This window comes from Choloepus didactylus, chromosome 5, assembly GCF_015220235.1.
Source record: "Choloepus didactylus isolate mChoDid1 chromosome 5, mChoDid1.pri, whole genome shotgun sequence".
NCBI classification, from domain to species: domain Eukaryota; kingdom Metazoa; phylum Chordata; class Mammalia; order Pilosa; family Megalonychidae; genus Choloepus; species Choloepus didactylus.
In genome coordinates, this window is record NC_051311.1 from 67704836 (window position 1) to 67721751 (window position 16916).

The following is a 16916-nucleotide window of genomic DNA, read 5'->3' on the forward strand; positions in this document are numbered from 1 at the left end:
TGGGTAAATTATTTAAATAATTATAAGAATGCTAGATGAGAGGAGTCTTCCACAGCTAATATTCAACCAATCTGTGCAAGTGTATGGCAATACTGGTTATTAAAATATTAAAATAATTCTGTAGAGAATGGCCAATAGTTGTTTGGAGTCCCCCAAAACTTACTGTTCTAGCTCTGAGGAGCTGTTATCTGAGGAGGCACACACTACTCCAGCACCCATCCTTGCCTGCCCTGCTGATGTTGGAGAGACCATGGCATGCCTCTGATGGTGGTCTTGGCAAACTGGTTGGTAAATACTCATGCCCTATGGTCTTCTGAAGCTATGGCCACTGGCTTTGTAGGAACTAGAGCCTCTGCAGTATACCCTAGTAAATGTTTATATTTTACAGTATACCCTAGTAATCTTTTATATTTTAAATATTTCTCCTTAGTGTATATATGTTTTCTAGGGGGGAACTATATAAGAGAATCTATCTGTATTTATTCACATTTATTAAACAAACGTTTGTTAAACATATATTATGAGTCATGCCCTGTTCCTAGTCACTGGTGATCCAAACAAAGTTCCCGTCCTCACATATAACTTGCTTTCTAGTGGCGAAAGACAGATAAAAAAAAAACAAAAACAGATAGTTACAATTCTTCAAACAGTGCTAGGGAGAAAATAAAGCAGTGGAAGACAGATAAGATATGAGGATAAGAAGGGGAAGGAATGTATATTTTTATCTGGTGGTAAAGGAAAGATTCTGATTAGGAGACCTATGAGCAGGGACTTGAAAGAAGTGATGAAGTAATCCTTCCAAATAATTGAAGTAAGAGTGTTTTAGACCAGGGATATTAGCAAGTACAAAGGCTCTGAAGTGTGAGTGCATTTCCAGGTGTAACAAGGGGATCAGAGTGTCTACTCCCTGGGGAGATTTGATTAGAGGTGGTGGTGATGGTAGTGGATGGTTTTGAATGGTCATGTAGGGGAGGGCATTGTGTGATCAATATGTGTGTGGTTCCCTGTTTTCTAGCTGCAAATTTTGGCTAACATTTTGAATACTAGTATACAAAGGCTCTGGCTCTGACATCGCCCAGTTTGCTTGTGGGTTTTTTTTTTTTTTTTTTTTTTTTTTTTGTCATTATTGGCTTAAGAATGTGTACCTGTATCACATTTATGTAGGTGAACACATTAGGTGAGCTCAAGCACACTCACTTGAAGGAGAGTCAAGAATGGAGACTTAGAGTCAGTTCCCTAAATTACCTTTGAATATTGTATCAAGTCAGCTATAAAGCACTTACCAGACTGTTCCTAGATTTAAACATTTTGGTGCTTGAGTTTGTGTTATTTCAGGTTTGCCCCATTTATCTTAAGGAAATACAACTGGAAGTAACAGACAGTTCTGAGGTTGTGTGAAATTAAGTGACAAGCTCAAGGTCATTTTGCGGTTTAATGATAGAGTGAGGAGTCATAGACATTTTCTTAATCAGCAATTCTATTTGATGCTTAGTTCTGGTTGTATACAATACACAGCTTGATGTAGTAGGTCTTCAGTTTACCAGCAGGTGTGAAGTTGAGCACAACCTTTAATTTCTTTCAGCTTCAGTTTTTTTGTTTGTTTGTTTTGTTTTTTAACCTTAAAAATAGGGATATTAATACTACCTGTCAGGATTATAGTGAAGTATATCCTACTACTGGCATGTAATAGAAACTCAATACATAGCAGCTGTTAACTTTTATCATCGTCATCATCTTATTGTGATTAAATAGAGCCCCAATGAGAAAGATCAGGGTAGAGGAAGGACATCTGGAACTGAACTCTGGAGTTTGGCTTCTGATCCCCCTGTTTCCTGTGTTAATTATTAGGCCTTGAGTAACCAATGAATCTCTCCAGATCTTAATTTAATCAAATGTTAAGTGATAATTTTGGATTAGCTGAGAATTCTAAATATTTCTGGCATATTGTATTTTCAGAAATGTGTAGATTTACAAATAATTCAGTGGACTTGATAAACAGTGCTAATTTTTGCAAAATCTTTCTTTGGAGTCTAAAATAAAGATCCATTTCAACAAAACTGTCAGAACACCTACTTGTTTTCTGGTACAAGAATTTTATGTATACTTTGTCAAACCCAAATTTTATCTTTTTTGCTAAGAGTAGATGGTAAATTAGGTTTTTTTTTCTTATGTTATACTTTGAACAAAGAAAATGAGGATTGGTATAGTGATTTTTTTTCCTCTGAAAAGCTGTTATTAAATCAGTGGTATATCTTAAAATCTCACTTTAGAATTGAAGAAGTAAAGCCATACAAGTCAAGTTCTAATGCTCATAGGGCTGTTCATCAGACTAGAGTGGTTTTAGATAAAAGTGCTAAATTTTGGTTGAGTTTTAATCTAGTTGACATGGCACAGTGAAGTTCTAGAGGTAAATATACTCAAAAAGAAGTATCTGACACTTTATCAGGGAAGGAGACTAGGATATAAAACAGAAAAAGCTCATAAATACAAAATCATAGTTGCTTGAGGCCAGTTAGGGAGGAATTAATAGCTCTAAACAATTCCCTCTATAATTTGTTTGTCATTATTATTATTATTTTACTATTCTTGACCTTGAAGCCAGGACTTTATGTCATCGTAATTATTCTGATTAATGTTCATGTAATTCAATATTTAAGAAGACCCCAAATCATGTCATTTGTTTTAGGAAGATGTTCTTCAGAAATGATGAAATCAAGAGGAAGGGAAGTGAATGAACGTGAGAATATAAATTTTGGTGTTTAATGGGGTGGATTCACTTACTTGGAAAGATAATTTACATATCCTTTTTATTCTGAACTAGAAAAATATATATTACAGTGTTGTGTTGAGATGAAAAAAGATGAAAAAAAAAAATTAGTGACTTTCATTTGAATCCTAAGCTGAACTACATATTTTCTCTGACTTCCATCCTTCTAAAAAACAAACAAAAGGTAAAAAAACAAACAAACAAAAGGTATTAATGGCCCAATACTTCAGGCTGCTAGGTATGCATGGACAGTTTTTTGTTTACTACAATACTTTGAATTGGTAATAATTTAGATTTACTGAATTATAAAAATATATTAAATGTTTATATGAAATAAGTTTCTTCTTATTTCAGTGGAACGCTTTCCTTTCTATAAAGAAGTATACGTTTAACATTTTCAGAGATTTCAGGGACCTTGGCCAGGATATCATAGTCTACTTCCTTTCAACTTGCTAAGATAATTGAAGTTGCCTTTCCTTTATTCTCTCCTTATATTTTTAATAAGCAAGACATTGATGTATTTGCCCCTGATTATTTCAGGGGAGAAAAAGCCATTTTAGTGAGTGATATGGAAGAGGCTCTAGCATCCTGTTTTAAGAGTCAACTAGCTGTAAAACTAAGTACGTACCTAATTTTTGTGAAAGGAATGGCAGTTTGTAGGTGAGGATAAGTGTTCTTTGGTGCCAGATGAACACTCAGTAGTGTAGAGATGGACATCAGAGGGGTTTTTTTTTTTTTTTTCACTTTTTATTTTGAAATACTTCAAAAATACAGGGCAGTTATAAGAATGTACAAATTCCATTCACTGAACCCCAATATACTCCTATCCCCTCACCCCCAGACACCCAGATCAACCAATTTTAACAATATGCCACATTTTTCTTATCATTCCATCCGTCTGTATGTGTATCTATCAGTTCATTTTCTGAACATTTAGAGTGTAGACTGTACACATCATACTCCTTGAACACTTTCTTCTGACATGTTCATTTCCTAAGAGCACGGTATGGTAGACTTGAATTAGGTCTTGCAAATATTTGGCTTTGAATATTTTGCCCTTGTTGCATGGTCACGGTTTTAAAAAATACTCAGCACTATGGAAGAGTATAACCTGAAAAGCAAAAGACCCATCACTGCCCCGCCTCTGAGCCTTCTCCCCTCTTCCAGTCCCATTCTTCAGATAAAACTGCTATGTTGGTATTTTTTTGTATTCTTCTAGCTTCTGTGTGTATACTGTATATAAGCTTATGTGTGTATATCATTTTGGTTTTCTTTTTCATCCAGATGACTTTAATATCCATAGTATTTTGCAAGTTGCTTTATTTTCAGTTAACATTTTGGACATCTTAGAGAATGGTTTAAAAAAATAAGTGAATATTAGGAATTTGCTTAATTTAAATAGATTCTTATCTTCATCTTTTAAGATTATGTTAAATACTTATTGAGAAACAATATAAACAATATAAATTATAAGTCACAGAATTAACAAAACCTTTACAGTACATGTACAAAATGCACAATGTATTAGATATAGCATTAGGCCTAACTGACATATGAAAGACGTTTTCTGTTATTGAAATAAATTTTAATTAGGTATTCATTAAAATAGAACTGTACTAGTCAATTAGTACTTGTCAGATAATAGAAGATATTAATAGTAAGTCAGGGTTTTCTCCTTTTTTAAAATATAATGGTGATAATTCTGAGATCACAATTGAATTTAAATTCTGGGCTTGAAATCAATGAATGTTGATTATTTGAGGATCTAATTAGGCTCTTTATTTTAGGGTTTATAGTATCATAGTTAAAGATTGTTGAAATCAAAAGGTAAAAACTTTTTGCACAAAGGAATAAATTATTTTAATTGATTCCTTCAGTGTAATTAACTAACATCTTTCTCCTTTGTCTCTTGCTTGTTCCTTTAAGTTAGCTCTGTAGTTGAATACAACAAAAATTCAAAAACAGTAAAATGAATTTTATTAAAATGTAACTGTTGATTTGCTAGACTACTATATATTTTGCCAGAAATACATGGTCAAACTGGTCTTCCCTTCTTAGGAGATTTTTCAGTTTTTGCTTTCATTTAAAGTAGTTTTGTCATTTACTGTGGATATAAGATTAAAGGAACAACCTTTCCACAATATTTTGAAAGTTTTTAAAAAATATTTTATCAGAAAACTGTCAAAGGTATGGACATTTATTCTCACCCCTCTTAAGATTTAGTTCTGAAAGAGGAGATAGAGTAGATCTTGACTTGGGAGTCAAGAGATCTGGTTCTTGTCTTGGTCTACAATCGATAAGCTGTATGTGACCTTAGAATAACTTCTCTTCCCCTTACTTTTTTTATCTGAAAAATGAAGGTGTTTGATTAGATGATCTCTAAGGTCCTTCTCAGTTCTAAAATGCTAAGATTCTATGAAGTAAGTTTTAATATAATAGTTACACAGTTTATTTTATTTACAACTCCTTAAAGGTCTGCTATGTATGTGAATATTCACCGAAGAAACTTGATTATTCATTTAGTTGTCCAAATACTTGTTTTAATGTTTTCTGTGTTCTATTATGCTAGGTGTTGGGGATATTGCTGTGAATAAGACAAGCTGTCATGGTGCACTGGGTCCAGTGGAGAAGAGTATAATTAAACAACTCTTATGTAATTAACGATACTATCCAGACTAGCGTGTTATTGAGAAGACCGAGTAGAAGACTAAGAAGACTTAGCAGAAGAATGCGCACAGGGATGTTGGGGGAGTGGATCTATTAGACAACAGCATAGGAAAAAGGCCCTGAGTGAGGGATCTTGGAATATTTGGGAAATTAAGAGAAGGCAGAATATCAGGGAAAGTTGTCCAGTATGTGGCTGGTGAGGTAGTAATTTACAGGGCTTTTAAAGATTTTGGTTTTTATGCTAACATTACTTCTGTATCTTAGTGCCAGTTATTATCTTAGTACCAATTATGTTCATTGTTTTATATTGTCCAGTTAATCCAGATTAGCCACAAAATACTTTTTTTTATATTAGAGAAACATTTTCTGTCAATCACTGTGCTACCTGTGCCACCAGGTTCTTGGCTTCTCCCTGCCCCTTCTCACTATTTAATAACAATGTTTTATAATATGATAACTTAATAATTTAACTAAAAATTAATTAATGCTTATTAAAGTCACATAAGTTTTTCTGCTTGGATTGTCAGTATCATTTTCTGTGCCATTTTTCTACTCATTTAGTACAAAAACTTGAGAGTTTAATGTATTATCTATTAAAATTAGCAAATTAATACGCTAATCTTATGATTTGCATTTATGTTACTCCTCTGTTTGTTTGCTTATTTCACCAGCAATTGCTTTCTTCATAGGAGATATTAGCATGTAAAAAACATATCTGTTAGTATGCCAATAAGTGATATATTATTTTTTGCATGTTTTTTAACTTAATTGTTAATTTTTGAAGAACAGTTATTTATGTTTAAGAGACCCGAACTGATTTCATTTATTTTCTTTGAGTCTGATGTGTAGTAGAAATATTCCTGTTGGCTGAACCAAACAGGGCATTGTTTAATGACAGTGGCTCACTCTTTGTTAAGAGTGGTTAATATGGACCTAAAAGGGAAATGATCCATTTGCTGATATGAGTATCTTGAGTTAGTTCACAGATTTCAGCTATATCAAATAATATATTTTTATTTTTACAACATTTATGCACATGCACTGATAAAGACTTACCACTTTTAGTTAGAATAGTTTTCTTCCCAGGCTGGTATTTGATTAGCAGGTTAAGATGAACCCTTCCCTGGTATGTCGGAATATATTCTTAGCACTAAACCATGCAGTTCCCACTCTTCTTTGAATTACTTCAACTGTTAGTATGCTCTTCTTAGAAGCTTAGAATTTACAATATTGTATATTAAATCTCATTTTCAGCTCTTTCTAATGAGTGTACAAATTTGTACTGCATTTTATATATCTTTTTTGTCTTTTATATATTTGAGTTAATTTAAAAGCCGTTATGATTTATAAAATCATGGGAAATAGATCTTAAGAGCCATTTATTTTTTCTTCTTTTTTAAAATCTATATTTCAGTTTTTACCAGTATTAATTAATCCATTAAACAGATATTTGTTGAGCACTAAGTATGAACAGAAGTCTCTGCTAGTCACTCTTATGGGATATACACATGGATATAAGACATGATTCTGAGTCTTAAAGCGCTTAAAGTATAGTAAGGGCATTGAGACAGGTTCATAAGTAAGTAATACACAAGGTTAAAAGTACCAAAATGCTGTATAGGAGAGTTCAAAGAAAGGGAGAATTACTTTTTCTAGGATAGGGCTCATCTAAATAGACTTTAAAAAGAAGTGTCATTTGTAGGCCAGACTTTGAAAGATGGATAGTTCAGATATGTGCAAATGGGAAAAATGCTATTTATTCCTAGTGGGGGGCTCAGAATAAGCAAAGAATGTATGTGGAAAAATACTGGGTTCATAAGAGAATCTGATTTGTCTAGTAATGAATGGAAGAGATAAAACAGGCAAGGTCAATTGGGATGAGATTATACAAGACCTTCAGTGCAATTTATATATCTATATTCAAATGTAAATCCATGTTTATAATATTAAACATTATTTTTCTTTTCTTAAAAATTATTTTTGGTTATTTCCATGGTGTCAAATGTCTGCTGTAGGAAAATGTAATCTTTTACTGAATTTTGTGTAACTAATGTTAGAATAGACTTGGAAATTTTTTCTTATCATTGATGGTGTCCAGCTTTTAACCATTTATTCTCCTTCTTTAGATGTTCTAGTCACTCTCTTGTAATGTAGTTTTGGTGTTGAAAGTAGATTAGTTATTGCATTATCTTCTTAAGCATAGGTAACATAAAATGTTGACTATTTTAATGCTTAAATCAAATTAGAAATTTGTGTAAAAATATAGATCATCAGTTGTTTATTTAGCTCTCCCAAATATTTTATTCAGTGTTTTGGTAAATAAAGCTTCAACATCTACATTATTTTCAAAAGTTTTTCTCTATCATAGAATAGATACAAACTCATTTTTTTAAAAAAAGTTTTGATTATACAGAAGAATTAAAAAAAAAAAACTATGCATTGGTACACTTATGCTTGTATTTCGTATATTTTCTTATATCATTTATGTTTGAACACATTTTTAGGCAGAATAGAAAATAACGGAGGTAGGTTATTTTCTATTTAAGAATTCAGAACTGGTGGTTTCTCTACTTTTACTTATCTTCCTGTGTTAGTTTGATTAACCAATTTTAAATCTTTAAGAAAGTTTCTATTTAAATCATAAGGTATTAGTCTGAGGTAAATTGAAAGCATTGTTTATTTTTCAATTTGTAAAAGTGCTTTCACCCAGAATCATTTGTACTGCTTATTTTATTCCCCTTTTAAACTGCCTAAAACATAGTGGAGGCATATAAAATCTTCAAGGAGAAAGGAAATTTTCTCCCAATTAGTTATGAGGACTTGTGGTTATTTGGCATTATCAGTCCATACTCAATTGCATTTGCAGTCTCACCACAAGAAAAAGTATGCTGGAATTTGGTAAGACCAGAGATTTAGGAAGACAACATAAGATCTTTGCTTTGATTCTCAGTTTGTTTATGGAGGGCCTCTGCTGTGCCAAGCCCTGTAATTATGAAACAGAGTAAGATAAGACGCCTGTCTTCAGGATGTTCACAGTCTAGTTAATAGATCTGCATAGAGAATTCTGGGGATTGACATTAGGCCCTCCTTTTGTAGGGTACAAAACAAAAAGCAGTAATATGAAAGACTTCTACCTGATAGAGAACAAAATTATTGAAGGGGCTGACCTAAAGTCCAGGATTTTCTGTAAAATCTTTATGTTAACATTAGAGTAGTGAGATACATAATAAACCAACTAATAAATATACTTCTGTATGTGTGTGTGAGTGTGTGTCTAAAATGCAGCAAGACAGAACTCTGAATTTTATGTTCCAGTATCTAGAAAATAAGAAAAGAGAGATTTAGCTAAAGAATGAGAAAGGCAGGAATATGTAGAGAATGGCATCTTATGACTATTATAAACCTAAATAGAAAGAAAATATTGCTTTTCTTGTTAGTATATAAATGGAAGTTTTATTTGTGCCCTATGCCCTGGATTTGTATGCACAAATAAAATTTTGGAATAATGTGGAATTTTTGAACTGGCACACCTATCTCAAGGTAGTCTCTGAGATACTGTTTGATTATCTGTTAACTCTTCATTGTGTTTATTCATGCCAAATTATTTGCATAAAGTAAAATAAACTTCTTAAAGTTCCACTAAATAAGTAAATTCTCCTAAATGATCTGTTAATGTTTTCCTGATCCATGAAGTGGTACAAAGGGTCTAGCCATTATACTCATCTATGGCTATGCTGTGGCTTCTAGATGTTGAAGCCCAATTTAAAGGAGGTGGTAGTGTAAAGCTTCTATTCAGAAACTATTAAACAGGTGTAGGCTAAGCAATTTTCCATTTTATAAAAGTGATTCCTGTTTTGAAATAGTAGTAAATAGAATTTTTATTACTTAATGCAGAATTGTGGATATTTTGGTGTTTGATTAAAAAAATTTTATTTGTATGTAGGATACCATTGCATTGACTGGATTTGTTGTTTTGTCTGCCTCTTCATCCACAAACAGAGATAGTAAACATTCCTTATTTTTGAAAGCATTTGAGGACTTCAAATCAACTGTTTATGTAAGTGTGCAGCTATTAGTCTCTAAGCATATTGTGGGTTTAATGAGCTGAAGTGATGGAATAGAAGTATTTCTGCAAATTTTCAGAGAAGCTACCTAGTCTACCTGAATTACTTTAATTGAATATTTTAAGTTTAAAAATTAGAACTTTTTTCTTGCCTTTATGTTTAGAATGACTACAGATACAAAAGCGAACTCGCTTAAAAATACTTATTAATGAAATTTTAAAAATCTGCACAGACACCCTAAACCTCATTGTATTCGTTGCAATTATATCATCAACCTTTTTTGATAGTATACTTAATTTCACCTAAAATTGATCAAGTGCCCCTTTTTAGGTAAAACTGATTTCCTGTTATTTTATTCTTTGTGAAAGTGGTCTTCCTTTCTCTCATCTTATCCTTCTCCCCTTCCTCACACAGAGGCTGCCTGTAGAGTTGGGCCGGGCCATGTGCCTGCAGGCCAACATCTGTCTGATTTTTCTCATGTGCACAAAGACACTGTATGGGCTAGGAGTGGTCATATGTTTGTTATTAAAATTAATGAATTAGACTGAAAATGGGGAAGATTTGCAGCAGAGTGATCACCACTTCATTTCCTTTTCTTTTTATTTCTGATAAAGTCCCTGGTTCTCTTAAAGAAAAATTTTGAATATCAATTCCAATTGTCCATTTCCTTTGGATTGATAGTTTATTCTCATTCATAATTAATCCTGAGAACTAAATATTAGTGTACCTCAAATTTAGTAAGAATACGAAGTTTGTCTTAAAAGTACATTTTCATTTGACTGTCTAGCTTCACTTTTTTTAGTTGCTTTAGCTCAGAAAGTTTTGCTCATGTTACTCTTAATTTGTAGGTAATAACTTCACACCGATCTAGTGAATTTGAGTGTTGTATGTTAAGATTGTATGAAAATAAGGCCTCTTTTTTTTTTTTTTCAGGTTTTTCTTAAATCTGTAAGAAATTTTAAGACAGAATCTATGTCTTTGGTAAGATGATATTCAGCTTTATTTAAAATGTGTGTATATATATGTATGTAAATTTGAACTACTTCATAGTCTGATTTTGAAATAGTATTAACACACTGGGAAACCATAATCTCTATTTTTGATATCTGATATTGTTACAAATTATATATTTACAAATAACTAGTATCTGACTATTCTGTTGTCTGGAATATCTGCTAATATTTTGTATAAGCTACATGCACAAGGAAAGAGAAAAAGGTTTTGTACTAGATGAAGATACTGAGATTTTTTTATCAGTTTGTATTTGAACATTTTTATTGCTGAATTGTGATTGACAAATTATGTAATTTGAAGTAAAGATGTTTATTTTACTTGTGATACATTTTGCCTTTTTTTCACATTATTATAAAATTTTATTATCCCATTGCAATAGGAAGATTCCTATATTTATAGATAGGATACTTGTAACTAATGAAACTGGAAAGAAGGCAATATATTGATAAATTTTATTCTGCCTATGTTCTTGAACCTTTAGTTTCTAATGGACAAAGTCCAAGTCCAAGAACTTTTGTGTTTCTAGTGGCAATGACTAGGGGGGACAGATTTTAAATTCTCAGTATAATTTAAATTTGTTTTATGGGGAAACTGAACCAACAAAAGGATTGATGCACTTTTTTAAAAATGTGAATTAACCCTGGATATTAGTATTTTCTCAAAATTGTTATACATTGGTCAACTTCAAATATATGATACATTGGTGAATTGGTAAATAAGGCAGAATTAATTGAAAAAGCCTCTGAACTTGGCAAAAATAGTTTTTCACAAAGCCTAGGTATTCTAAACCATTAGAATCTCTGGCACAGATTTATTAGACTTTATTTTCTTAATTCTAAGATGTACATTTTGCATATTTTTACATATTCAAACTGAACATGGATCTTGCAGTTGATACCAAGAAAACTTCTGGTTATTATTGTTGAGGTTCTTGTTTTCCTGGTGTTTTGTTGTGTTGAGGTTGCCTTTTTTTTTTTTTTCCTGAAAAAGGTATTATTAAATGACTAGGGTGTCCTAGGATCAGAGGTGTGTTGTTTATTTTGTTTTATTTTAATGAATTTTATTGAAAAATTTCCAACATTTACAAATCTTCTATACCCAGCAAGCAACAGCTTCCCCTTTCCCCTCCCCTCAGCCTCTGGTGACCTGGCATCTACTTTCTGTTTTTATGAATTTGCTATTCTAGATATTTCATAGAAGTGAAATCATACAGTATTTGTCCTTAGGTACCTTGCTTATTTCACTAAGCATAACATTTTCAAGGATAATCCATGCTGCATGTCTCAGAGCCTCATTTCTTCTTACGGCTGAGTAATATTCCATTGTATGTATCACACTTTGTTTATTCATTCATCTGTTGATGAAAACTACCACCTTTTGGCTATCATGAATAATGCTGCTGTGAACAGTGGTGTACAAGTATCTGAGTCCCTGTTTTCAATTTCTTTGAGTATATATCTCGGGGTGGACTTGCCAGGTCATATGGTAATTCTGTATTAAGCTTTTTGAAGAACCACCATACTGTTTTCCACAGTGGCTAGAATATTTTATATTCCCATGGAGGTGTTTTTAGACTTTAGGAAATACATATTTTGTTCTCTAGTAATGAAAAGGTGGCCTTTGTCAAACTACTTAGGGGAATCAGTTGATCTGAAGCTCCGTGATTCAAAAACATTGACTGGCCCAGTTAAGGTGATCTGAAGAGCTAACATAAACTAACTCCTGCCTTCCTGTCCAACCTAATGTTGTTTTTATTACCTTTGACCACTATACTCCAGCCATGATGATCCCCTTCTAGATTTTCAAATTGCCAGTTTTTTTTTTTTTCTGCTTGGAATACTCTGATCTCACTACCAACTTCTGTACTTTTCTTGATTCCTTCCTTTAAATATCATCTTTTCAAAAGGACTTTCCAAGACAGTGCTGTTTAAATTGACTCCCCACTTTTATGATCTGTCTTTCCTTTAGGGCAGGGATTTTTGTGTTTTGTTCACATGTTTATTCTCAGCACCCTGTATTAATGCATGGCCCCATTGCTGAATAAATGAGTGAATTAATGAATGGAATTATGCTGCTAGGTGTCTTTTCTCTCTTAAGTCCTATATCGTCTCTTCCATTTGATTTTGCCCAGCAGTTAGCTCCCTGAGTGTTCACTTTTTCTTGGCTGATTCCATAATAAGATACCTTTTAAGCTACCAGAACGAAAGGAAATACTTCACGTCTATGATAAATGTGGATCCATTGATCTACTTGCTAAGTAGTTTTTGATAATGCTGTCACATTGTGATCAGTGTATTGTGACCCCATGGTTTTCTCATGAATATGTTTTTTTTTAAGGATAAGTAGTTCTTTTTTTTAAATATTTTAAAAATTTTTAATGCAATTTTATTGAGATATATTCACATACCAGATAGTCATCCAAAGTGTACAATAAATGATCCACGGTATCATCATATAGTTGTTCATTCATTACCACGATCAATTTTTGAACATTTTCATTACTCCAGAAAAAAAAAATAAAAATAAGAATAAAAATAAAAAAGAACACCCAAAACATCCCCTACCCCTTTTCCCCCCCTACTATTTATTTATTTATTTGTCTTTATTTGGTTACTCATCTGTCCATACACTGGATAAAGGGAGTGTCAGCTGCAAGGTTTTCACAATTACGCAGTCACACTGTAAAAGCATATAATTATAATCATCTTCAAGAATCAAGGCTACTGGATTACAGCTCAACAGTTTCAGGTATTTCCTTCTAGCTATTCTAATACACTAAGAACTAAAAAGGGATATCTATATGATGCATAAGAATAACCTCCAGAATGACCTCTTGACTTCATTTCAAATCTCTCAGCCACTGAAACTATTTTGTTTCATTTCTCTTCACCCTTTTGGTCAAGAAGGCTTTCTCAATCCCACAGTGCTGGAGCCAGCCTCATCCAAGGGAGTCATGTCCCACATTGCCAGGGAGATTTACACCCCTGGGAGTCATGTCCCACGTAGGGCAGAGGGCAGTGAGTTTACCTGCAGAGTTGGGTTAGAGAGAGAGGCCACATCTGAGCAACAAAAGTGGTTCTTTGGGGATGACTCTTAGGCATAATTATAAGTAGGCTTTAATACTTATATTAGGCCTAAATAGTCAGGTTTTAAATACTTTGATCACTGTGTTCCCAAGCATGGTGAATTTAGAATTGATTATACTCCCTTAAGAGTACATATTTATATTAACCAGACTTGTAAGGGAATACTAAGAAGCAAACATATCAGTTTGTTCATTTATAATGGGAAAGGTAACTTAGCTATACACATACACTGACTGATTTACATGGTGAGCCAATTATAATCAAGGAGTTGCTTGTTGATCATAGTAAGTACTATTACTTTGTTGACCATAATGGCTAGGGTTACTGGCTATGCTCGTCTTCTCCATTCCTTGCTACATCAAGGAGATACTTGTCAAGTTAAAATATTGAATCCAGTTATTTATCAGCTGAGCATATACATTTTCTTTTCTGGCCCATTTGCTGGCCATTATGCTTCTTTCCTCATCGATGGACTGCTCTTCTTGTGTTTGACCTGCATGATCAACCTCCTTAAAAAAAGCTAATTTATTTTTATTTGATTTTAAAAATTTTAATTCCCAGAGAGATAAGTAGCCCTATTTCCAATTGGGAGTGGTGGTGGGTGGAGCCACTTGATTGACTGAAGTCTTTTAAGAACTACTTGATTACCTCTATTAATACGTAGAAGTAGCCTTGTAAACCACTTCTTTTTCCTTTCCAAGTTTATGGACAGTTATTTAAGGGAATCATGTCCCACATTACCAGGGAGATTTACACCCCTGGGAGTCATGTCCCACGTAGGGCAGAGGGCAGTGAGTTTACCTGCAGAGTTGGGTTAGAGAGAGAGGCCACATCTGAGCAACAGAGGTTCTCTGGGGATGGCTCTTAGGCATAATTATAAGTAGGCTTTAATACTTATATTATCCCTAAATAGTCAGGTTTTAAATAGTTTGATCACTGTGTTCCCAAGTATGGTGAATTTAGAATTGATTACACTCTCTAGTACATGTTTATATTAACCAAACTTGTAAGGGACTATTTATGCATAAGTAAAACCTGACTATTTAGACCTAAGTACAATTATTATAGTAATGTAGAATAAAAATGAGAAATATATACCATAAATTTTGAAGTGATAATTAGTTAAGATTAAAAACCAGAACCAAAACTTAAACTGCATTTCCTAGAATTTCTCTGTGTGATAACATTAGGTATTAAGCCCCCAAATATTATTCACCAAATATTAGTTGGGGAAATACTGATGTAAAAACAGCTAGAATGATTTAATTACTGAAGGACCACTTGGAACCTAATATGTTAATATCCCTTGGGAGTCTCCTAGACTGAAAAATTTTCCTAAGCTTACTAGACCATGGAACTCTTTATTCATAGGACCAACATTCTAATTGCCCTTTCAGGATATCTAATAATGTCTCATTATACCTGGACATCTACCTTTAGAAGCTCTTGTTTTAGATCTTTAACATTGAAGATATTCATTTATTATTCTGTATTTCTTATTTTATGTTATTGTTTCAACTTTTACATTAATTGTTTGCATTTTAATAATGCAGTTTTCTACTTTATTGAAAATGTATATTTCAGTTATATTATAGATTAATTATACTTTTATGGGCTGGTGTGCAAATTACATCACTTATAAAGTTATTTTGAAGGAAAACTTGATCACATGGTTTATATAGTCACCTTTATAAGTTTTGCGTTGCCTTTTTTTCAGGCTACAGCTTTTTTCTGACACTTTAAAAGGATAAGACATATTTACATGGATTTGCTAATTTACAAATTGATCATAGCATGATTCTAAAAAGTAAATACTTAATACAGTGTATTAACTGTCTTCTCTTCCTTTAGGTTCCAGCAACTCATTATACATACACACCCCTGAATCAACTTAAGGGTGGTACAATTGTCAATGTATATGGTGTTGTGAAGTTCTTCAAGCCCCCATATCTTAGCAAAGGAACTGGTAAGTATTAAAACTGGTGAATTTTTAATGGACTTGAACTGCTTTGTTTTCAGGAACACAGCTTCTTCAGTACCCTAAGTCTTAGATTAGAAGTTAAATTCTGATTCATAATTGCCATGCATTTTCTTGGGCCATTTTTATTTATACAGTGAATATGATCTTTGGATTCTAGAGTACAGAAAAGTCTATGAGAATAAATAAATTAGAAGGTTGAGATTAGGCCTTTATCAGTTTTGATATGTATACTTGGGTACTTTTTAAAGTAAATTAAAAAGAAAAACCCATACTTTGCTATATGATAATGTAAGCTTTTTAAACAGACAAATAAGTAAAAGAATACATCAAAAACCATGAATTTCAGTTTTCCAAGAGGTAATGAACTGTTTAATTCAGTTCAACTAAATAATATATTTCATCTAATCTAAAGCAATGTCATTATTAAGAGGCACTAATATTTTATGTATCATTAAGAAAAGAAAAATGCTGCTGATTAAACTATGTTTCATTATCAATTATAAGATGTAGCGATGATTCAGAGATGTTTAAAATGTGATGTTTTTGATGACATACAGTCTTTATTTATTATATGCCAGGAGCTGTGATTCATCCTGGGAACACAGAAATGTTCTCATTGAGTTCATATTATAAAAACATTTCATTCATAATGTATTTGCAAGTTTTATTAATATGGAATGAGCTGGCAGAGTACTCTTTAGTGGCATGGATGAGGTAAAAATCTCATTTTCATGGGGTCAGAATATTAATATATTATTTAAAGACCTGTGTGAAAATGGCAGTGTGAAGACTATTAAAACTGGAGATGAGAAGCTTGGAACAAGTGGTGACTAAGTGTAAAGACTGCAAAGGGATTTCTTTTATGTTAGGAGAAAGGGAAACACAATTGAAAAAGAGAAAATTTTGTTTAAATATGTGGTTGTTAGATATACTTACTCCAAATTAACTTTTCCACAGAACTCTGTCATCCCCCTGCCTCATCGTACACATCGACACGTACTCACACACTTCCAACTCAGTAATTTCTTCTCCCCATTAGATATTTCCCCGGAATCTTACATGTGCACGTTTTGGTAATTAGCCATAAAAGTGTGACCACTATGATTGTCTTCCTGTCCCAAGTGTTACCGAGCTGGCATTAATTGGCCTGCCAAACTTTAATACTCTAAAGTACCGTTTTTCGTCCAGCTAGTTGGGGATGAACTTCCTATGGTATTTAGGAATAAGTTACATTACTGCTAATTACACCCATCTACTTGGCAGAAAATATAATTTAAAAACTTGTTTGCACTTGGTATGTAGCATATTTATGTCAGTGAAAGCTTTTTAGTAAATTG

The 16916-nt window shown here is 32.8% G+C and overlaps 1 protein-coding gene across 8 annotated transcripts in view; it reads left to right on the forward strand.

Annotated features, from left to right (window-relative positions):
• POT1 (protection of telomeres 1) overlaps positions 1-16916 on the forward strand; it is a 140353-nt gene that overhangs the window by 26953 nt on the left and 96484 nt on the right. For 6 of the 8 annotated variants that reach the window (XM_037836253.1, XM_037836251.1, XM_037836255.1 and 3 more), the window contains exons 5-7: positions 9378-9491; positions 10432-10479; positions 15450-15564. In XM_037836253.1, coding sequence (XP_037692181.1) covers positions 9378-9491; positions 10432-10479; positions 15450-15564 — 277 coding nt within the window. Of the gene's footprint in view, positions 1-5336; positions 5421-9377; positions 9492-10431; positions 10480-15449; positions 15565-16916 lie in introns of all 8 variants that reach the window. The other 2 variants (XM_037836256.1, XM_037836258.1) reach the window with 1 other exon arrangement.